Consider the following 21907-nt stretch of genomic DNA (forward strand, 5'->3'; position numbering starts at 1 on the left):
CCTTGAATGGAAGCAATTCTATAATTGGTTCTGTTGAAACTGAAATTCTAAACTCAACAAACTTGCACGACCTTTTTTTTATCGGGAAGTAAGCAACGATAAGGCAAAGTAAAACTCAGAAAAATAATGAAATGGAGAAAAAAATTGGAGACCAAGAAGTTCGTTGCAACTGTTAGCAAGAATTCAATTTCTCATACAAGCAAACTCAATTGGTTTAAAATCGATAAAATATGTCAAAAGCTTTATGTTGTTACGCATTTGAAACGTTATGTAATAAATTAAACGTTGATCCCAGTCAAAAAAAGATTCCGTTATCCAAATTTTACCAAATTCTTAAAGAGAATCCAAGTAATTTTCCAACACTGGCACCATTATTTATAACATGGAATAAAAATCACAACTTAAGAGGGTGTATCGGAACTTTCTCCAAATTATCTATAGATTCAGGAGTATCAAGATTTTCATTGACTTCAGCATTACAAGACCCAAGATTCCCGCCAATTAGTGTTAATGAAATTGAAGATTTAGAAGTATCGGTGACATTATTAGACAATTTTATTCCAATTAATAATCCAACAGAATGGGAAATTGGATTGAATGGATTAAAAGTTTCATTCGATATTGATGGTGGACACTATTCTGGAACTTTCTTACCTAGTGTTGCCGAAGAAGAAGAGTGGGACAAATTGACTACATTGTATTACTTACTAAAGAAGGCTGATTATCCTGTCTCTAAAGCAAATACCCTTAAGTTTTATGAGAAAGGTTTGAATGAAGGTTGGTTGAAGTTGACGAAATACGATGGTTTAAAAAGTAAGTTGGAATATGATGAATACATCAACATTAGAAATCAAATTTAAATTTTATATATAGGGATTGTATACACAAGACCCACTATTTTAATATTATTTGTCTTGCCCCGGGGGTTATATAATTGTGTATGCATATTTCCATTTGTTAGTATTTCCGAGCGGAATCGGAAATATCTATTTTCCTATGATCGCAATTGTCTTTAATTATGTAAACCCCACCTTTAATTTTCCACTATAAACGACAATTTTCAACGGGATTCAGTAACTTTAAATATGACTTGATTTCCCGTTTCTTTCTAAAGTAAATAATCTGCTATTATCAAAAAATCATACATTCACCATGTTTAAGAAATCAGCTAATGATATTGTTATCCTTGCCGCTAAAAGAACCCCAAACACCAAAGCCATAAAAGGTGGTTTACTGAAGCTTTTCCCTGAAGAGATCTTATACCAAGTCATTAAAGGTACTATGGATGAATCTAAAGTCGATCCTAATTTAATAGATGATGTTTTAGTTGGTACGGTTTTACAAACTTTGGGTGGTCATAAAGCAAGTGCATTGGCAATTAAAAAAGTTGGGTTCCCAGTAAAAACCACCGTGAATACAATTAATAGACAATGTGCAAGTTCTGCTCAAGCATTAACTTATCAAAGCAGTAGTTTATTATCAGGAGAGAATCAATTTGCTATTTCTGCTGGAGTTGAAAGTATGACGCATGATTATTTCCCACATCGAGGTATTCCAACAAGAATTGCTGAAAATTTTTATGAAAATGCTAGTGATGAAGCCAAAAATGTATTAATGCCAATGGGTATTACCAGTGAAAATGTTGCTAGTAAGTTTGGTATTAGCCGTGAAGATCAAGATAAATTTGCATTGAACTCTCACTTGAAAGCTGATAAAGCCACTAAACTGGGACATTTTGCAAAAGAAATCATTCCTATTGTTACTACTGGAGAAAATGGTGAAGAGGTTGTAATTACAAAAGATGACGGAATTAGAGGAAGTTCCACTTTAGAAAAATTAGCAAGCTTAAAACCGGTTTTCAAGGATGATGGTACTACAACTGCCGGAAATTCGTCCCAGATTTCCGATGGTGGTGCTGCAGCTATATTAACCACAAGAGCAAATGCAGAAAAAATTGGTATCAAACCAGTTGGAAGATTTATTGGATCTAGTGTTGCTGGTGTTCCTTCAGCGTTTATGGGGGTTGGTCCATCCGCTGCAATTCCACAATTATTGGCTAGATTTGGTTTAGAAACAAAAGATATTGACATTTTTGAACTTAATGAAGCTTTTGCAAGTCAACTGATTTATTGTATTGAAAAATTAGGCCTTGATTATGATAAAGTTAACCCATATGGTGGTGCAATTGCCTTGGGACATCCACTAGGACAACTGGGAGGAAGATTGGTTGCAACTTTGTTGAATGGGTTGAAAGATCAAAATAAAGAATTAGGTGTTGTCTCAATGTGTATGAGTACTGGACAAGGTTATGCTGGGTTGTTTGTCAATGAATAGAAGTAGAGAGTAAGTAGATAGAATATAAATAACATTAAGTTCGTGAAATAAAATTCTGTCTGAACTGAGACAGTAGAAGAAGTATGAAAAAAAATAAAAAGTCTAAAATCTGTTATCTAACACCACGATCATTGGCGACGCAGAATTGTGTCTCTGTGTACACTTTCTATTCTTTTTTTTTGGTTTCCTTTTTCTTTTTTTTTTTCAGATTGTATTCCTTTCCTTCTCATTCTTATTGCTCTTAATATTATCTTGATTACAATTAAAGGTTACAAACTATGGTCTTATTCCCTACAATTAATAATATTGCTAATGGGACAGCAACAAAAGGTAGACCCAGAAGATTATTTGTTGCACCGTCAACACAATACCCACTTTTTCTTTATGGATTAGGTGATGACCAACGTTCATTTCTTTCAAATATTGAAACTGGATCCCAATATGAACAGCCCGATGATAATAGTGATGCTGCCAGTGTAAGTACTTCACGGTCACTCCCGTCTACATTAAGTTCCGTACATACAACTGATGATCAAGAATCTTTTCAGAGTTGGCTACATGAAGAACATCAACGACGAGTGTCGGCCGCATCATCCCCAGCACAAAGTGATAGTGATGAAGACTTTGCTAATCTCGAATTTGGAAGAAGGCGAAGAAGCTCTACTGATGATTCATGTTTGATGGAGGATTTTTTCACAATGAAAACAAATTACAAGATAGAATCAAAAAGCTTATTTAAGAATTCCATACCATTGGTGGTGACATTTATCTTGGAACACTTTTTCTCCATAGTTGCATTGGTTGTTGTGGGTAAATTGGGTACAAAGGAATTGGGTGCTGTTTCATTGGCTACAATGACAGCAACAATCACATTTGCGATATTTGAAGGAACTGCTACTGCACTTGACACATTGTGTCCTCAAGCATTTGGTGCACGTAATTATGAAATGATGTCGATTTATGTACAAAGAACTAATGTTTTATCATTGGTGATGTTTCTCCCTTGTGCATTGTTCTGGTGGTTTTCTGGAGCAGTGATGAAATACGTCATAGATGATCCTAAAGTAGTTTATTTGACCCAGTTATACTTACGATTCTTGATATTGGGAGCTCCTGGGTATATCTTGTTTGAAAACTCAAAACGTTTCTTACAAGCGCAAGGTATTTTTGAAGCTGGGACAGGGATTTTGTTCATTAGTGCACCTATTAATATCGGACTTAGTTGGTTCTTGGTATGGAATGAGACTTATGGAATTGGTTATGTAGGTGCTCCAATCTCTGCTGGTGTAAACTATTGGTTGATGTTTGTCTTGTTAATTGGTTATGTTGCTTATATTGATGGTAAGAAATGTTGGTTTGGAATTGCGTCTTGGGAAGAGTTGTTTAGTGACTGGGGTAACATCATGCGTTTGGCAATTCCTGGTATTGTTATGATGGAGTCTGAATATATGGCATACGAAATAATGACTTTATTCGCCTCATATTTTGGTGCTGTACAACTTGCAGCACAAAGTGCTGTTTCTAGTATTGCATCATTAACCTATATGGTACCATTTTCTGTTGGTATTGCTGCAGCAACCAGAATAGCCAATTTCATTGGTGGTCAGAATATGAAAGGGGCAATAACAGCCACCAGAGTCGCTATGATTGCATCTATTATAGTTTCTACATTGAACTTTTTAATTTTGTGGTCTTTTAGATATCCTATTGCCAGGGTATTTTCCAACGATCCAGAGGTGATTTCATTAATTGTTAATTTGTTGAATCCATTAGTGAGTGTTTTGCAGATTTTTGATGGTATAGCCTCTGTAAGCAGTGGTATTTTACGTGCACAAGGATCACAAAAAATTGGTGGATATATCAATTTTATTTCGTATTATGCTTTTGCATTACCATTAGCTATGATCTTGAGTAAGATAGTTGGTTTAGAAGTTTACGGTCTTTGGATTGGTGTTGGAAGCGGTATGGTTGTCATTGCATTAAGTGAAGCTGTTGTTATATTGTGTAGTAACTGGGATGATATTTTAATGAAGGCGGGTTTGTTAAATGAATTTGGTGAAGATGATGATGACGACGATGATATATTTTAAGTAATGTCGAGGGTGTTTATAGAAAGTTTTGGTTGTAGCATGCATGAATTCTAGCATTTTTTTATTGTTCAATTTGGCTGTAAAATGTCACCAAAAAACAAGCAGCAGTGCATACAGATCCACACGTTCAATGAGTAACAATCGGAAATTATCTTATTATTATGAATTATACATCTATAAAACGAAATAAAATTAAATTGAAGTAAAACAATTACAAAAAAAAAGAACCATTGTTGCTTAATTAAATATAAAGTTAACAAACCATCAAGATATATCGTAGGCGAGGGTTGAAATGGGGGGTATACATGAACACACGTTATATTTAAATCTTTTGAGTTAATCTAACCAACCCAATAAATACCAGTTCCACTAAGAACAGGAATGGTAAAATTATCATCAATTCCGGCAAAATCCACAGCTTCAGACAAACTGGTAATAATACCAACTGCTAATGAGAAAACATTCAAACTCAAATTGTTTGTTTGTTCGTTCCAATAAATTTCACCTGGTTTGTTGACATTATTATAAGCTGGAATGAAATATCCATACCACAAGTAACTGGTGATAATACCAGTCACACAACTAGCCAAACAACCAGCCAATGATTTACCCTTACTGATTTTAGGAGTGTATTTGCCAAAAGCTCTACCAAATGTAGAAGCGGAAGTGTCGGCCCAACTTAATAATAGAATACTCAAAACAGAGATATCCTTTGGATACATATAAAGTACAATCAAAACACCAGCTAAATAGAACAAAGTACCGTTGTATGAATCATACTCACTGTCTCTGATCATAAATGACATAACATGACAGATTTTTTCATTAAGTTTAGGATTGTTTAAACGCACAAGATCATTAATCAAAACACCCATGAAACAAGTACCCAATGGGATAAATAACTGATTGATCGTAACACCCAATGTGTATAACCATAAAGTCAAAACACCGATTGAAGAGTGGAAAATTTTTCTAGGTATTTCATGTTTCTTAAGGAATTGATAGAATGTTAATGGTTGGGTAAATTCTTGCTTCTTTTCGTCTTTAGAACTAACGCCATCTAACTTTTCCAAAACAGTGCTGGAATCGTCATCGTCTTCATCAACATTATCCTCACCTTCAACTTCAGTGCTATCCAAATCATCGTCTTCTCCATTCAACAATTCTCCACTTACATCTTCCTCTTCATCATCTTCCATTTCATCATCTTCATCTATTATGCTGGAATTTGTATAGATATAAGTTTTGTCTTCTTCTTCAATATAAGAGCTATTACTATCGAAATCCAAAATAGTTCGTTTGATTTCTTTTCTCAATCTGATTTCTGAGGAACCACTATCTGAACTTACGTTCTTTATTGGACTGGATGGTGTAGATGACATCGGTGATATAATTGTCTGGGGTTGTTATATCATGCAGTGAAGAGAAAAAGCAGATCGAAGTAAACAAGAAGGGAAAAAAAAATTCAGAACTGATGTGAAGTGAAACAAATTTTGATTCAAGTCCGGCAAACAGGAAATTCAAGAAAAAAAAATAAAAAATTCAGAATGTCGCACCAATGCATCATCTACGAAGAAAAAAAAAATTCGCTTAAACGAGAAAATGTCGTCGTGCATAATTGTAAACACAGCCATCCCAACAAAATTTGCACTAAAACAAAAAAATATAAACAAAAGATCTAAATAAAATAAAATAAAATAAAATCACATGCAATTCTTAACTGACAACCAATCGAATTCTTTTGCAACCACTAAAGAGTTCAAGACAAAAAAAAAACAAGATCTACACTAAAAATTATATACACCACCATCAAGATTTCTCTTTTATAGTAAATATAGAAGAACCATTTCTAATGAAACAATAACTATCACCATTTGCAAATTGTTCAATACATTACCTGTGTTTTCAAATATCCAATCAATAACATCGAATTTGAAGGAAGGTTGTTCATTAAAACCTTCGTTGTGTTTGGCACCTTTCCGTCTACTGGATCTAGGAATATAAGAATCTTCTAATGTTTGGGTCGTCATTGTAACCGTCATTATGGTTTGTAAATCAACAAATGGATCTTCAAATGTTGGCCGTGGACGATTCAATCTTGCCTGTTGTAAAAATGTACGTTCTATGACTTCTTTATCTGTTTGTACTTCTTGAACTTCATCTGACGTATCACTTTCTTCCAGTTCTGTATCAGTCATTTCTTGGACAATTTCATACTCTTCGATGTCATCACTAACAGATGTACTTCTGGCTAATTGTTCATGATTAAATAGAAAATGATTATTTTCGTAAAAAATATGAGGAGTTGTAGTTGGAAAATTAGTCCACATTATTTGTTTTGGTTTTGAATAAGCCAATGGAGTTGCTGTTGCATGCTGGTGATGATATTTGAATTGAGGTACAATTAATACCGAGTTTGGAGGATTCTTTTTATTCCAAATATCTTTGGGATGTATCTTTTCTGATTTATGATGATGAGTAACGTGTCCTATTTCAGTGGTTTGTACTTCAACATGATGTAAACTTTCAGGTATCACAATTATTTCACTACTAGTAGATAATTGACTAAAACTTGTCTTTGTAGTCTCTATTAAACTTGTAATAGTAGGGGTTATCAAGTTTCTTTGAATTGGGCTAGGTTGGTAAATTTTCAACAATTCATTTTTAAATTGTTCCTGTTGATCTAACATTTCTTTCTTTAAGTTTAAAACCAATTCCTCCAACCGTTTAATTTCATACAATGGATCTGCTCTACTAGTTGTACTTCCAATTCTAAAGTATTCATTTCTATTAGCAGTCAGAAAATTCAAAGCAGTGGCGGTGGTGATCGGTGGTTCAAGGGTGATTGTGGTGATGTTTTTTCTAATAATTAATGCTGGCACTCTATTAAAGTTTACAGGAACACCATCCCTCAGAACTTGTATTAAAGGTCTTGTTTCTTTGATTTTGGGTTTGGAATCACCGTTATGCGGCAATAAATCTTTAAAGATCTGAAAATGGTTGAGGAACAACGATATTTTATCATTTGAAGGTGAATGACTAGTATTCTGAAAATTGCTCCTACAATATCCCAACAAGGTAAATAATACAATAATGATCCAACTAAAATACATTGCACTTATGGATAAGATCTTAAAAAAAAGAATAGATCACTCTATTGGGTGCCAAATTAAATTAACCACAAAGTGTTGAAAAAAAAAATAATCTTTTTAAGAGAAGAAGCTATTCTGGTGATAAATATTGTAATGCCTATATAAAAGAAATATACAAAAATACAAACAAAAATGAATAAAAAATTGTTATTCTGTTTATTTAAACTTGATAATTTCATTAGCTATATCAAAATAAGGTTTGGATACCGGTGAATTTGGATCACTGACAACAATTGGTTTACCACTATCACTTTGTACACAAATTTCTTCATTCAATGGAATAGAACTTAACAACTTCAAATTGTTCTCAGTTGCAACTTTTTCAGCTCCTTTACTTTTGAATATATGACTTTCATGATTACAATTTGGACATATAAAATGACTCATATTTTGTACCATGCCAATTATTGGTATATTAATCTTATTGAACATAGTAATTCCCTTCACTGCGTCAATCAATGCAATATCTTGAGGTGTACTTACAATAATTGCTCCAGTAATTTGTAACAATTGACCAATTGACAATTGTGTATCCCCAGTACCAGGTGGCATATCAATAACTAAATAATCTATTGGTGACCAATCCACTTCAAATAATAATTGTTGTAATGCCTTCATTACCATTAAACCTCTCCAAACTATAGCCTGCTCTGGTTTTATCAAATATCCCATTGACATTGTTTGTACTCCATAGTTTGATAATGGTAGTAACTTTCCTGTACCGGACAATCGTGGTTCTCCTGATAAGTTCATTAACTTTGGAATCGAGGGACCAAAAATATCAGCGTCCAAAATACCAACTTTCTTACCTAATTTATGTAAAGCCAAAGCTGTGTTTACCGATACTGTAGATTTCCCTACTCCTCCTTTGGCAGATGATATTAGAATTATATTTGCTACATTGGGGATTTTTTGTCTTATTGGAATTCCTTGCGATGCACGCGGGATCTGATCTTTAGATAATCTAGGTATACCTAATGGATTCTCATGACTTAATAAACATTGACTAGTTGATAAATATCGAATGGCGGATTTTGAAATTGACTGGAACATTGTCAATCAGGTATTGTGGGGTTGAAATCAAGTAAGGTTTCCTCTTATATTTGAGATTTGAGGAGGAGTTTTTTTTTTTTTTCGGAACTGGAAATTTTTCAGATGAGGTTGATTCGATAATCAAATCAAGTTTTAACGGTCATAGATGTTTCGTCGATTTCTTTCAACTACAAACACTCTTAAACCTACTATATTTGCCTTATCCACTAAATTAGGAAAATCTGCAATTGCAGTGGTGAGAATTTCAGGTCCACAAGCAAAATATATCTATAATAAACTTACAAGAACAACTACCCCACCAAAGAACAGAATAGCAAGTGTACGAAAATTACTTTCCACGGAAACAGATAAACCAAGTATCCTTGATGAAGCATTGACTTTATACCTACCTGGTCCCAAAACTTACACAGGGGAAGATTTACTAGAGTTGCATTTACATGGTGGTATTGCAATCATAAAAGCAGTAATGAATTCCATTAAAACCCTACATGCACCTGATCAAGGGATAATTATAAGACAAGCAGATAGAGGTGAGTTTTCAAGACAAGCTTTTGTTAATGGGAGATTAGATTTGACTGAATTGGAAGGTATAAATGAAATGATCAACTCTGAAACAGAACAACAAAGATTAGCTAATTTGTCAAGTTCATCAGGTAAAACAAGATTAGTATTCAAACAATGGAGACAAGATATCCTTGAAGAAATTGCCAATTTAACCACTATCATAGATTTTGGAGAAGATCACGATTTAGATGAAACTGAAACGTTGATTAACAATGTTATTGTCAATATCAAAAAACTCGAAGAACAAATAAGAAAATACTTGAAAAAGGTTAGATCTCTGGAGATTTTATTGAATGGGATAAAACTTACATTGTTGGGTCCACCGAATGCTGGGAAATCGTCAATATTAAACACATTGGTTAATAAAGATGCAGCAATTGTTAGTGAGATTGCTGGTACAACTAGAGATGCTCTTGATATACCATGTGAAATTGGCGGTTTCAAAGTAGTGATTGGAGATACTGCAGGTATTCGAATGCTAGAAAAGGCCGATATTATAGAACGAGAAGGTATTAAAAGAGCTATAGAAAGATCCTATTTGGCTGATTTGATTATTGTTGTATTGGATCCAACTACAACAGAAAATACTGATGAATTAAAAGACCATCTTGCAAATTTGATGAAAGAGAAAAAGAACATTTTGATTGTATTAAACAAACAAGATCTATATCCTGATAGTGTGAATGACATGATTGAGCAATATTCAGTGCTGTTGAATGTTCCAAAAGATTTGTTTCAAGTTGTGTCATGCTCGAGTGGTCAAGGTATGGATGAATTGCAAGAGTTGTTGGTCAATAAATTCAAAAGTTTAGCTGAAACTGACGAATCGGATCCAGTATTGGTGTCATCTAGAATTCAAGACATTTTGGAAAATGATATTTTATATGGGTTTAATGAGTTCTACAAATGGGCAAAACAGGATGATGTTGTGGTAGCCACTGACTGTTTAACTCAATCGGTTGATGGAATTGGTAAAATTACTGGTGAGTACATAGACCTTGATGAGATTCTTGACGTTGTATTCTCAAACTTTTGTATCGGTAAATAATAAACAAAAATTAATAGTACATATGTAAATAAATTATAGAATGGTTGGTTTATCCAGAATTACAAACAACATAAAAGGTGATGGTTTCGACATCCCATGTTTTTTGCATTTGTTGTAATTGATGTCTTGTATGTCTACCAGCAATTTCTTCTTCCTCGATAACTGTATTTTTTATTTTCTTACTCAATGCAGGGGCAACTTTACAATCAAAAGTCAACACATTCAAACCATAACTTAGTCTCACGTCATATTGAACACCCAAAACATCTTCTGAACCTTTTTCTTCCTTGAAACAATCAACAACGCCAGTGACTTCCTCTTCATTCACTGATAATTTACAATGAAATTCTTCGTTGGCAGGTTGGTTCAATAATCCATGATCATCAATCAAGTCTCGCTTTTTGGCTTCGTACAATAAATTGTGTAAAGAAACTTTGAATGATACAAACGGCAGGACTCCATTTGGCAAAGCCACTGTATATGATTGATTGGTGTATCCATTACTTGGAACCTTGTATGAAAAAAGTGTGGCTACTGAGGTGGTTTGGTGGGTTGGAAATAAGCCTTTCTTGATCTCTTTCTCTCTTGGAATAATAGTAGCAGGAGTTGAGAATTTTTGTTGTACAAATTTAGTAACATTACTGGCAACTGCAGGAGAGGAAAACAATGCTGATTCTTGGATTATTGCATTAGATTCAGGAAGCAACGGTAAGGACTTACCTAATGTGTTTGCAATGTCTTGTTCAGCTCCAACTTCTTTGTTGCTATCGTCCTCTTCTTCGGCGTTACCTTCGTTATCTTTTTCAGCTTGATCCACTTCAACTTGATCGTCATGTACATCATCAACTACTTCTGGAGTTTCTTCTGGTTCTATTTTCAATACAGCTTTTCTCTTTCTTTTGGGTGTTGAAACGGTAGCTGCGTTTGCTTTACCTAAATTAAGCTTCAACTTTGGTCCCATTGATTGTGCTTGTTTTGGTCCATCTTTCTCAACTTTATGTTTTAATTCGGAGTATTTTTCATTGAAATATTCTTCCAATAAAACAGCATCTTGGTATATTTGAGATCCTTCATTGTTATAAGCCTTGGCATTGTCAAATATCAAAGTAGTGGTATCGTGGAATTTTTGTAAGTTATCTAGCAAGGGGTATTTTGGACTCAACAACTTTTTCCTTTCCAAATTAGATATAATTGTATTAAATGACATTGGTTTTGATACATAATCCAAATAATCGGAGTAGAAATCTGTGTCAACTTCTTCTAGGAATGGTTCACTAATAACACCAATGTCTGGAAAATCGTGATTTACAACATCATTCAACACTTCGAGACATAACTCAGCCAATTTCCCAAAAGTTATATGAGGTTCGGAATCTTGAGTATTGACCTCTGGGATAGATTCTTCGTGTCTTTGCTTCAACTTTAACTTAATTCTTGGTTTCTTTTGATCTGGTGTTTCAACAGCTTCTGTCGCAGCTGTGGTGACTGAAGATAAGGATTTACTAGGGGTGTTTTCAAATTCTTTGACTTGGTCCTTAACAAAATTTACTATCTTGGTAGCACTAGCAACAATCCAAGAATCTGGGGCATTATATGTTTTCGCATTGTTTAATAACAATTCAAAATCATCAAGAAACTCATCAGCAGATTCTGCAGTATATTTGTTTTTTATTCTTTTTTGAATTTCATTTAAAGATATTGGCTGTTTAACAATGTGGTAATAATCCAGGTAAAATTTCTTAGATGGTAATTTAACAAAAATGGCACTCAACTCTTCGTCACCATCTTTTAAATGAAAAACTAAATCCAACGTGGAATTGAAAAACTCTTTATATTCTTCAGGTGTGTGGTTGAAAGTTTCTTTCTTCAACTTTTTGACTGGTGTTGTTTCACTAGAAGCCGATTGTCTTCTTTTAGTTGCCATGATTGATGAGTGTGGTCAGTAATGTTTTGAAAGACTGGTCGTTGTTTATTGTTTTTTTCCTCTCTCTTTTCCTTTTTTTTTTTTTTTTTTTTTCTTCACTCATTCTTGTCTGTTGTTGTTAATTCTGTTGAGAATTGTTTGTGTCGCATTTACAGCGACTGTGCTGAAGGGAACAAGTCATACTTGTCCTAGTCTTTGTTCACATGTAATAGAACCAGCATTAAATGGCTATAAAGCATCGAACATCTTCAATCATCGGATTGTAAAGCATTTAGCAATTAATATTAAGTCTCATGAAAATCCGCTTAGTCAATTCGTTATCTTTCCTTGGTAGAGTCATTATTTTTTTATTATTATTATTTCTCTCTCTGTCTTTCTTGACCGATTCCTATTTCGCACATTTCTTCCGTTATGGAAATTGAATTTGAAAAATTTCTATATCATCACTCAAGATAAGACCACCAAGAAATGTCACAGGAAATAACCATATTGTATGGTTCAGAGACTGGAAATGCAGAAGAATATGCCAAGTATTTAAAACAACGGTTAAGATGCTATAATTTCAAAGCAGTATGCACATCTATGGACGAGTATCCATTGAAGAATTTGATTACTCATACAAAATACTTGATCATCATTTGCTCAACAACAGGACAAGGTGAAATACCACGAAATGCAAAGAAGTTTATGAGATTCATTTTGAAAAAAAAATTACCTCTGGATTTCTTACAACATATTTACTTGACATCATTCGGTTTAGGTGATTCTTCATATACAAAGTATAATTACGCGATCAAAAAAATCCATGCAAGATTGGCCCAATTAGGGTGTCAAGAATTGTCACCAAGATGTGAAGCAGATGAAATATCTCCTGAAGGTATAGATGGATATTATATCGAATGGGAGACTGAATTAATTGCTGCGTTATTGAATCAGTTCCCTGGTACTGTAAGAATAAACGAAGAAACCGTACCTATGCCAGAATATAGAGTGAATGTTTCTAAGCAAGAGATTGAACAAATAGGCAATGACTTTTTATTGTCCAGAATTGGTAATAATGGGTTGAAAGTTGGAAAAGTTGTTGAGAATAAGAGGTTAACCGCACCTGATCATTTTCAAGATGTTCGAAATTTTGTGATATCTAGTGACGAATTAGAATATTCCCCTGGTGATACAGTTTCTTTGTTTCCTTGTAACTTTGATGAAGATGTCGAGATGTTATTGCAACTGCAGCCACATTGGTTGAAAGTAGCAGACAAACCATTGCAAGTGAAAAAGTTCCCACCCTTAGAAGGTGGATTCATTCAGAATTTAACATTAAGAAATTTGATTAAATATCACCTTGATATTATTTCAATTCCAAGAAGAAGCTTTTTTGCATTGTTGTGGCATTTTGTTGACTCCTCAACTCCAGATGGAGAACGTGAACAAGAGAAGTTAAGAGAATTCGGTAGTCTTGACGAACCTGAAGATCTTTATGATTATGCTAATAGACCAAGAAGACTGATTTTGGAGACATTGCTTGAATTTCAAAATAATTTGACTATCCCTATATCCTACATCCTTGATTTGTTCCCATTAATCAAACCAAGAATGTTTCTGATTGCATCTAGACCATCAACGAGTGAAGTTGAGTTGGTAGTTGCTATTGTGGAGTACAAGACAATTATAAGAAAGATAAGAAGAGGCCTATGCACCAGATGGCTTAAGAGTTTGAATACAGGTGATGAAATATTATACTCGGTTCAGAAATCCAGTTTCAAATATGATGACAAACAACCAATCATCATGGTTGCTCCAGGTACAGGTGTAGCTCCAATGAAGTCGCTTATTGATGATATCTTAGATAAAAAATCCAATCAAGAGTTATACTTATTCTTTGGATGTAGATTCAAAGAAAAGGATAATTTAGTAGAGTCCTTCTGGTCTGGTGAGTATCCGAATTTGCATGTGTTTAATTGTTTTTCAAGAGATCTGGATTCGCAGTACAAGTATGTTCAAGATGGTTTGTTTCATCTGTATGAATTAATTGGTAGATTATTAATGGAAGAAAACGCTAAAGTATTTGTTTGTGGATCCAGTGGTAAAATGCCTCGTGAAGTTAAGATAACATTTGTAGAAATTATTAAAAAGTATTCTGGCATGAATGAAGAAGACTCCCAAAGTTTTATACTTTCTTTAGAGGACAACGGTAGGTATAAAGAAGACGCATGGTAGTAAACCATTTGTCGTTATAGATTAATAATACGTAAAAGTTTTTCTGTGATGCAAGTGTAGAGTTAAAGTAAACTATTGTTATATCGTTGTCGATACGAGACAGTGTTCCTCTTGGTGCAACAGAAAGAACGAGAGTTGGTGTGTCTGAACAACATTGAAAGACGAAAAATAAAAAAAAAAAATTCTCAACCAATCAGTCGTTCCAGTAAAATTCAACCCAACCCACTAGATGTTTAGACCAAATTCAAGGTACTTTTTACGCTCGTGTAGAAGACTTTATTCCACATCCAAGGATCTAATAGTTGATGGTAAAACTTATAAGAATGATTCTTGGACCAACGTTCCACCATATATGTTAGAGTTGATTACTCGTAAACTCCACAAAAACCCAAACCATCCAATTGGTATTTTGAATGATTTAATTAAGAAAAGTATTCAAGGAATGGATTATACTATTTATGAAGATTTCCACCCTATAGTTACAAAGTTTCAGAATTTTGATAGTTTGGGTTTCCCTGAAGATCATCCAGGTAGATCTAAATCTGATACCTATTATCTTAACAAAGATCATTTATTGAGAACCCATACTTCTGCACATGAACAAGAATGTTTTATTAATTGTAAAACTAAAGGTTATTTGATTACAGCAGATGTTTACAGAAGAGATGAAATTGATAGGACACATTACCCTGCTTTTCATCAAATGGAAGGTGCCAGAGTGTGGAGTAAAAATGATCCAAACTTATTTAAAACTATTCAAGATGATATTGATTCTATTCCAAAAACAAATATTATTGTTGAAGATCCATTCAGAGATAAGCCTGTTACAAAAGACAATCCAATGCAAAAATATATGAATGAAGAAGAAGTCAGACTTGTTTCCATTCATTTGAAAAAAACTGTTGAATATATTGTGAACCAAGTTTTTGAAAAAGCCAAAGAATCTGCCAAGCTTGCTGGATCAACTGAACCTTATTTGAACGAACCATTGAAAATAAGATGGGTTGAAGCTTATTTCCCATGGACTTCTCCATCTTGGGAAATTGAAGTTTGGTGGAAAGGTGAATGGTTGGAATGTTGTGGATGTGGTGTTGTTCAACAACAGGTTTTATTGAACTCCAATTTGGGTGAAGATAAAATAAGTTGGGCTTTTGGTATTGGTTTAGATAGAATTGCTATGTTGTTATTTGGTATTCCAGATATTAGATTGTTCTGGACATTGGATGAAAGATTCCACAAGCAATTCCAACAAGGTCATGTCAGTACATTCGTTCCATATTCAAAATACCCAGGTGTTAAAAGAGACGTTTCATTTTGGTTACAAAATGAGTTACATGCTAATGATGTTATGGAAATTGTCAGATCTCATGCTGGTGATTTGGCGGAAAGTGTTGTTCTTGTTGATGAATTTACACATCCAAAAACTGGCAAACAATCCCAATGTTATAGAATTAATTACCAATCAATGGACAGAAACTTGACCAATGTGGAAATTAACGAAATTCATGATAAAGTTGAAAAAGAATTGGTTGATAAATTTAACGTAGAAATTAGATAAAAAAGACTATTTAGGTGCATATTACTTGTATATATATATATATATTTATTATATTAATAAAATCTATAAAAGCATGCATTGAGACCAAGTACATAATTCAGAATTCCAATTCCAACACTTTTAATTGATGAAGCTGTTCGGTTTCTATTAATCTTCGGATTGTTTCCTGTTCTTGTTCGTTTCCACAAGGTAAAATCTTACAATAAGTCAAATCCAAATACGTAAGGGATTTTGGGAAAATTCTTCCAGTTAAAGAACTCATAAAATCTGGTAAATAATTTCCTTTAAGCCATAATGATTTTAGCGATTTTGGAAATACATTATCTGGTAAAGCAGAAATTGAATTTCTCGACAAATTAATCTCTTCTAATCCTCTGAAAAGTTTACAATTGTTAAAATTTGGGACTTTTCTTAAACTATTGGCAAATAAGCTTAGCTTCTTTAAACGATAATTGGAACTACTGTTGCCAGTCAAGTTCAAATCGACAATGTTGTTATTTGATAAATCAAGAACTTCCAAGTTGTTTAAAATTTTCCAATTGAAATTGGCATCATTTATACAAACCAAGTTGTTGTTGGATAAATTTAAGGAGACCAAATTTGAATTTAAAGGAATAAAATATAAACTATTAATCAGATTGTATCTCAATTCCAAATGTTGGGTATTTGCAATGTTGTTGGCTTGTAAATGACTCAAAAGTTTGTTCAAGTTAAAGAACTGTAACTGGATTTTTTGAATTTTCAAGTTTTGAAAGTTGATAATCTTATCCCCAGTATACTTGATAGCTAAAACTTCAATATATTGGATTCTATCAAAAAAATTATTCAAAATAGTAAAATTGTATATTTTGTCTGTGGTCAAATTCAAAACCAAGTTTATTGTTGGACAACATGTGTTAATGTACGGTAATAAATCCATTAATTGTTCGATAAATTTAATATACGACACATTAAAACAACCACATTCACAGCTATCATCGTTAATCAAAATATTGGTTTGATTCGGTTTGATGATGATATTCTTGCTTCTCAATAATTGCAACTCTTCAATGGAAAGCTCGACTCCTTCAGGGTAATGATGTTGGTGCAGATTCTTGGTAACAACATTAGTTATAATTAAAGGTTTATCACTATAGTAGCATAATAAAGCAAGTTTTCGAATAGGAAGATACAAGTCATTGATCTGAGGATTGCTTACTAATTCCAAAACATCAAAGTAATATTGCAACTCATCTAATGAGAAGTTTGATAAAGTAGTTGAAATTAATTCTGGGGGTAATTGGAACAACATGACTGTGATGGCTATGATACAATGCAAAAAGAAAAGGATGTGTCAAACAATATGAATAATTTTAAAAAAATAAAAAATTTGAAGTTTGATGATTCTATTTGGTACTTTGTTAGTGGGTCAATATGTAATAGTTATAGTATCATGTAATAACCACTATCGTCTTAAAAAAAAAAATATCAAATATAGCAAATATTGACCCAAAAAAATTTATAAGGATCAAACATGAAAAAGTTGGCTACTTTATAGTAGTTATAGTAGTTGTGAAGTCTTGATGAGATGATGTATCTTTTTTTTTTCTCTTTCTTAGTTGTATCTGAATGGAAACAGTCGGAAAGGATTACGGGTTAAAAAGAAACGTTTATAATGGTTAGTAATATTTGCTATCCCTAATTCTCATGAATCTACTGAAGAATCAAAGTTCAGAAGCAATAGAGATAGTGGTATTTCTTGATAACTATTTATACATGAATACTTGCTCTATGTTTCAGTGTCAACATGTGAAATTATTATCGGATCAGCACAATAAAGTGTGGCTGTTCATATGACTTTGTTTGTTTGTTCTTTCCTTATCCATGCTGCATCGTCCCTTATCTCACTCACTCGCAATGCAACCAAACCAAACCAAACCAAAAAAAAATTGTGAAATTTGTCAGAAGAACAGACATCACAAAATACTTCGGAATGGATCAAGACTTCTTGTATTGACATGGTGGCTCATATACTGATGACAGAATTACCGCAAGATTATTTTATTTTATTTCATTTCTAAATGTTCCAGCACTCTTAACCGATGATCGGATTATTTAAATAATAACTGATAAAGTTAATGGTACAAAACTAATAAAGGGAACTTGGGCATGATGCACGACCCGATAACATTGGTAGCTCGCAATATGACTAATGTAATTGCTAAACATAGTTCTATCAAAAATGATTTGAACGAAATCGATCCGATTATCAATAATCTTAAAATTTCTTTTATTTTTACTGGTTGTAATGGTGTTTTCATACTATCAGAAACTCAAAAAAAAAAACAGAGTTGAAGTTATTAATACTACCTGGAGGAAATATGACAACATAAAAATAATTATCATGATGATAGCTTAATTTCTTTCCTTTTTTTTTTTTCTAGAAAAAGTAGCATTGTGATCTGATGTGTACATTAAGTTACATAAATTTATAGTTGCCTATTTCCATAGTGGAAATACTACTCAGGCCAACGGTTTTCCTAAAACTCTTTCTTCTGGATCAGCTTTAATTACCTCACCATAAACTGGGTATGTGTTGTAACCATAGTTAAATGGAGAATAGAAGGTAGATCTATCATAATCGTTAAGTTCTTGACCATTTCTAATTCTTTCTGGTAAATCTGGATTAGCAATGAAATATCTACCGAATCCAATCAAAGATCTGTTATCAGCATCAGCGACTTTTTCAATAGTCTTCCACTTGTTGTCCTTGTCATAAGTAAAACTACCACCTCTTAACAATACACCTTTCCAAACTTTGTCAATGAATTCAACGGTTTGTGGTCTTATGGAACCATCTGGGTTATAACGTTCATCATATATATCAATGTAGCCTAACCCTTTACCTTCATCTGCTCTTTTTTGTAAACCTTCAACAACATAAGTGTAGTCTTCTTCAGCAGTTGGGTTAACTGATGGAACTTGAAAATCATTTAATGGTGATAATCTGATTGCCAATTTCGACGGATCAACAACGGTTGATAACTTGTCAATGACTTCAAATAAAAATCTTGATCTGTTTTCAATACTACCACCATATTCGTCGGTTCTTTTGTTAGTACCTGGATTAATAAATTGTTCAAATAAATACCCAGCAGCTCCATGCAATTCAATAAAATCAAACCCTGCTTCGTCGGCGAGTTTTGCAGCATTTGTAAATTGAACATGAACAATATCACTGATTTGCTCTTTAGTAAGCTCTTGAATAGGATTACCAGCATCGATGGCATCTTTTTCTGCCTTTTCATGTTCATAAATTGGACTGACACCAGTTAATGGTAATCCATGAGATTTTAAAAGCTTAGCATTACCAACCCTACCCAAAGCCCATAATTGAATAGCAATATTACCTCCAACAGAATGAACAGAATCAACAATCTCTTTCCAAGCTTTGGCTTGAGTTTGATTCCAAATACCAGGAACATTAGGATAAATACCTTGATTCAATGATATCAAAGTAGCTTCAGTAACCAATAAACCACCAGTTTTAGCACGATCAGTGTAATACTTTTTCATCAAATCAGTGGGAACATTTTCCGGTGATGCACGGTTTCTTGTAGTTGGTAAATGAGCAATACGATTCTTAATTGTAGTTTTACCAATTGTGATTGGCTTGAACAAATTGGATTTTGCTATTGACATTGGTGGAGAGATGATTGATATGTGAAATTCTTCTCTGACTTTTGGTTAAGAAGGATATGATCTGTCTCTTTTATACAACAAACATATACTCATCACTGAAACTAGTAAGTATTAGTAATATTTGTAACTCCAGAAGAAAAAAAATCCAAACTACGGTTGTAATACTAGATTAACTCCGATCACAAAAATCTGGATGTGGTCAATGAAATAAAATAAACTATAGATTATGTAAGAAAATAATTCTGGTACGCACGACCTTTCCTATGTTTCATTTTATTTTTCTACCTTTGTACACTACCATATTAGATTTACAGTTCACGACATCACATTTCAACAAACTGTATCAGACGACAAAGAGAGCAAAAAAAAATATCTTTACTTGCAATAACAAAACCAATCCATTTACAACCACATCGAATTTTAAAGAAAACAAGCAAAACAATGGGATCGTGTCTATCATGTCTAATAGGAAATAGTAACGATGATGAGTATAATGAAACATCGTCATTATTAAGAAACCAACATTTGCATCAACAATATTCATCGGATTATTTGCAAGAAGAACAAATAATGAAACAACAGCAAAGACAACAAGAGTTGACCTCTATTGTCAATGAATTGAATGATAAACTTATTGATGTGACTTCTTTCTTAAATGGTAGTAGTTCTTTGCATAGTGTCAGTAACAACAATTTAAGTATTAATTTGAATGGCAACTCCAGTGGAGATAATCTAGAAAATGAAGATGATAATGGGCATACAAAGACATTCCCATATGTTTATTCAAAGCAAGAAAGGGATGAAGTGGCAAATAAAGCTAATGCTGTTGGAGATGATATCAAACAAACTTGCAAGATAACATCACTGGAACCATTATATATTAAATTTTAGGTAACTACTTTTCTTTTAATGTCTTGATATATATTGAGAATATATATATCTATTAAATAATGATTGAAAATTTATGATAATTGTATTTGTATCGAGATTGTGACATCGTTACATTTCTCGTACAATAATGATAATCCCCCACCGACCCTCACAGGCGAAAGATTGGGGGAGCAAATGAAGCGAGGGGTGGAGAGAAAAGTAAATTCTTCCGACAGGAATGTCTATAAATTCCGACGAATAAAAAGAAAAAGTTTACTCCATGAAACTGTTGCTTTTTTTCTTCTTCTTCTTTTTACAACATACATTTGTATTTTACATCATACCATGACAATTACACTCAATTGGGGAATTTTGGGAGCTGGTAACATTGCTTCACAATTTGTTCATGATTTAGTTTTGAACAATCAAAGAAATACCGAATATCATCATGTCATCAAATCAATTGGATGTTCCAGCCATGAAAGAGGTTTAGAATTTATTAAGAAGAACAATATTACTTTGGAAACTAATTACAATGTTGAACCAATTGTTCAATCATACGATGAACTCTACAAGAATAAAGATGTTGATGTTGTTTACATTGCTACCCCACATTGTTTCCACAGAGACCAATCAATTTCTTGTTTGACTAATGATAAACATGTCTTGTGTGAAAAGCCAGTAACTGTTACTAAAAAAGAAGCAGAAGATATTATTGAAGTTGCAAACAAAGAAAAGAAATATTTCATGGAAGGTATGTGGACAAGATTTTTCCCTGCTATAACTAATTTGAAGAAAAAGATTTATGAAGAAAAAGTACTTGGTGAGATTTTTAGAATGTTTGCTGATTTGAGTTATAATGCAAATATCAAACAGGTCCCAAAAACTTCTAGACTTAGAGATATTAATCTTGCTGCTGGTGCGTTGTTGGATATTGGTATTTATCCAATTACTTATTCAAGAATATTATTGGATGACAAACTAGGTGATAACCACTCTAAGTTTGTCTATAAATCAATTTTAACCGTAAATAGCGATGATAAAGTCGATCACTTGTATTCAGCTGTTGTTAAATATGAAAATGGTAAACATGGTATTTTAACTGCATCAGAATTAGTTGATGGGCCAAAAGCTTATGTTAGAATTGAAGGAGAAAAAGGACATGTTGAAATGTACAGTGATAATCCAGCTAGAGCCAAACATTTCAAAATTTTTGACTCTGATGGTAAGGAGATTTACGAATATAAGGATGATTCTGGATATAATGGATTTATCTACGAAGCCAATGCTGCTGCTGATGATATTTCACAAGGTAAATTGCTGAATTCAACCATGCCTCATGATGAAACATTATTAGTTATGGGTTTAATGGATGAAATTAGAAAAGAAAACGGTTTGGTGTACCCACAAGATTAA

The 21907-nt window shown here is 33.2% G+C and overlaps 14 protein-coding genes across 14 annotated transcripts; 8 read left to right on the plus strand and 6 right to left on the minus strand. All coding sequences in view use genetic code 12, as the record gives it.

Moving 5' to 3' along the window:
• Window positions 1-230: 230 nt before the first annotated feature.
• Window positions 231-860, plus strand: CTRG_01141 (uncharacterized protein; the record flags this gene model as incomplete). The annotated part of the gene is made up of 1 exon (XM_002546790.1): window positions 231-860. One exon carries the CDS (start codon window positions 231-233, stop codon window positions 858-860), a length of 630 nt encoding a protein of 209 aa, XP_002546836.1.
• Window positions 861-1152: 292 nt separating this feature from the next.
• Window positions 1153-2334, plus strand: POT1-2 (Pot1-2p; the record flags this gene model as incomplete). Its single annotated transcript, XM_002546791.1, has 1 exon — window positions 1153-2334. The coding sequence occupies one exon, from the start codon at window positions 1153-1155 to the stop codon at window positions 2332-2334; it is 1182 nt and encodes a 393-aa protein (XP_002546837.1).
• A 278-nt stretch (window positions 2335-2612) lies between these two features.
• CTRG_01143 (uncharacterized protein) lies at window positions 2613-4424 on the plus strand (the record flags this gene model as incomplete). Its single annotated transcript, XM_002546792.1, has 1 exon — window positions 2613-4424. The coding sequence occupies one exon, from the start codon at window positions 2613-2615 to the stop codon at window positions 4422-4424; it is 1812 nt and encodes a 603-aa protein (XP_002546838.1).
• A 341-nt stretch (window positions 4425-4765) lies between these two features.
• On the minus strand, window positions 4766-5806 carry CTRG_01144 (diacylglycerol kinase; the record flags this gene model as incomplete). The annotated part of the gene is made up of 1 exon (XM_002546793.1): window positions 4766-5806. The coding sequence occupies one exon, from the start codon at window positions 5804-5806 to the stop codon at window positions 4766-4768; it is 1041 nt and encodes a 346-aa protein (XP_002546839.1).
• A 441-nt stretch (window positions 5807-6247) lies between these two features.
• Window positions 6248-7537, minus strand: PGA27 (Pga27p; the record flags this gene model as incomplete). Its single annotated transcript, XM_002546794.1, has 1 exon — window positions 6248-7537. The coding sequence occupies one exon, from the start codon at window positions 7535-7537 to the stop codon at window positions 6248-6250; it is 1290 nt and encodes a 429-aa protein (XP_002546840.1).
• A 195-nt stretch (window positions 7538-7732) lies between these two features.
• Window positions 7733-8629, minus strand: CTRG_01146 (uncharacterized protein; the record flags this gene model as incomplete). Its single annotated transcript, XM_002546795.1, has 1 exon — window positions 7733-8629. One exon carries the CDS (start codon window positions 8627-8629, stop codon window positions 7733-7735), a length of 897 nt encoding a protein of 298 aa, XP_002546841.1.
• A 145-nt stretch (window positions 8630-8774) lies between these two features.
• On the plus strand, window positions 8775-10241 carry CTRG_01147 (uncharacterized protein; the record flags this gene model as incomplete). The annotated part of the gene is made up of 1 exon (XM_002546796.1): window positions 8775-10241. The coding sequence occupies one exon, from the start codon at window positions 8775-8777 to the stop codon at window positions 10239-10241; it is 1467 nt and encodes a 488-aa protein (XP_002546842.1).
• A 49-nt stretch (window positions 10242-10290) lies between these two features.
• On the minus strand, window positions 10291-12165 carry CTRG_01148 (uncharacterized protein; the record flags this gene model as incomplete). Its single annotated transcript, XM_002546797.1, has 1 exon — window positions 10291-12165. The coding sequence occupies one exon, from the start codon at window positions 12163-12165 to the stop codon at window positions 10291-10293; it is 1875 nt and encodes a 624-aa protein (XP_002546843.1).
• A 468-nt stretch (window positions 12166-12633) lies between these two features.
• CTRG_01149 (NAPDH-dependent diflavin reductase) lies at window positions 12634-14382 on the plus strand (the record flags this gene model as incomplete). Its single annotated transcript, XM_002546798.1, has 1 exon — window positions 12634-14382. One exon carries the CDS (start codon window positions 12634-12636, stop codon window positions 14380-14382), a length of 1749 nt encoding a protein of 582 aa, XP_002546844.1.
• Window positions 14383-14611: 229 nt separating this feature from the next.
• On the plus strand, window positions 14612-15940 carry MSF1 (phenylalanine--tRNA ligase; the record flags this gene model as incomplete). Its single annotated transcript, XM_002546799.1, has 1 exon — window positions 14612-15940. The coding sequence occupies one exon, from the start codon at window positions 14612-14614 to the stop codon at window positions 15938-15940; it is 1329 nt and encodes a 442-aa protein (XP_002546845.1).
• A 97-nt stretch (window positions 15941-16037) lies between these two features.
• Window positions 16038-17231, minus strand: CTRG_01151 (uncharacterized protein; the record flags this gene model as incomplete). The annotated part of the gene is made up of 1 exon (XM_002546800.1): window positions 16038-17231. The coding sequence occupies one exon, from the start codon at window positions 17229-17231 to the stop codon at window positions 16038-16040; it is 1194 nt and encodes a 397-aa protein (XP_002546846.1).
• Window positions 17232-18442: 1211 nt separating this feature from the next.
• Window positions 18443-19621, minus strand: CTRG_01152 (alkene reductase; the record flags this gene model as incomplete). Its single annotated transcript, XM_002546801.1, has 1 exon — window positions 18443-19621. The coding sequence occupies one exon, from the start codon at window positions 19619-19621 to the stop codon at window positions 18443-18445; it is 1179 nt and encodes a 392-aa protein (XP_002546847.1).
• A 441-nt stretch (window positions 19622-20062) lies between these two features.
• On the plus strand, window positions 20063-20512 carry CTRG_01153 (uncharacterized protein; the record flags this gene model as incomplete). Its single annotated transcript, XM_002546802.1, has 1 exon — window positions 20063-20512. The coding sequence occupies one exon, from the start codon at window positions 20063-20065 to the stop codon at window positions 20510-20512; it is 450 nt and encodes a 149-aa protein (XP_002546848.1).
• A 174-nt stretch (window positions 20513-20686) lies between these two features.
• CTRG_01154 (uncharacterized protein) lies at window positions 20687-21907 on the plus strand (the record flags this gene model as incomplete). Its single annotated transcript, XM_002546803.1, has 1 exon — window positions 20687-21907. The coding sequence occupies one exon, from the start codon at window positions 20687-20689 to the stop codon at window positions 21905-21907; it is 1221 nt and encodes a 406-aa protein (XP_002546849.1).

The sequence above is a fragment of the Candida tropicalis genome, assembly GCF_000006335.3.
Source record: "Candida tropicalis MYA-3404 genomic scaffold supercont3.2, whole genome shotgun sequence".
Lineage (NCBI taxonomy): Eukaryota > Fungi > Ascomycota > Pichiomycetes > Serinales > Debaryomycetaceae > Candida > Candida tropicalis.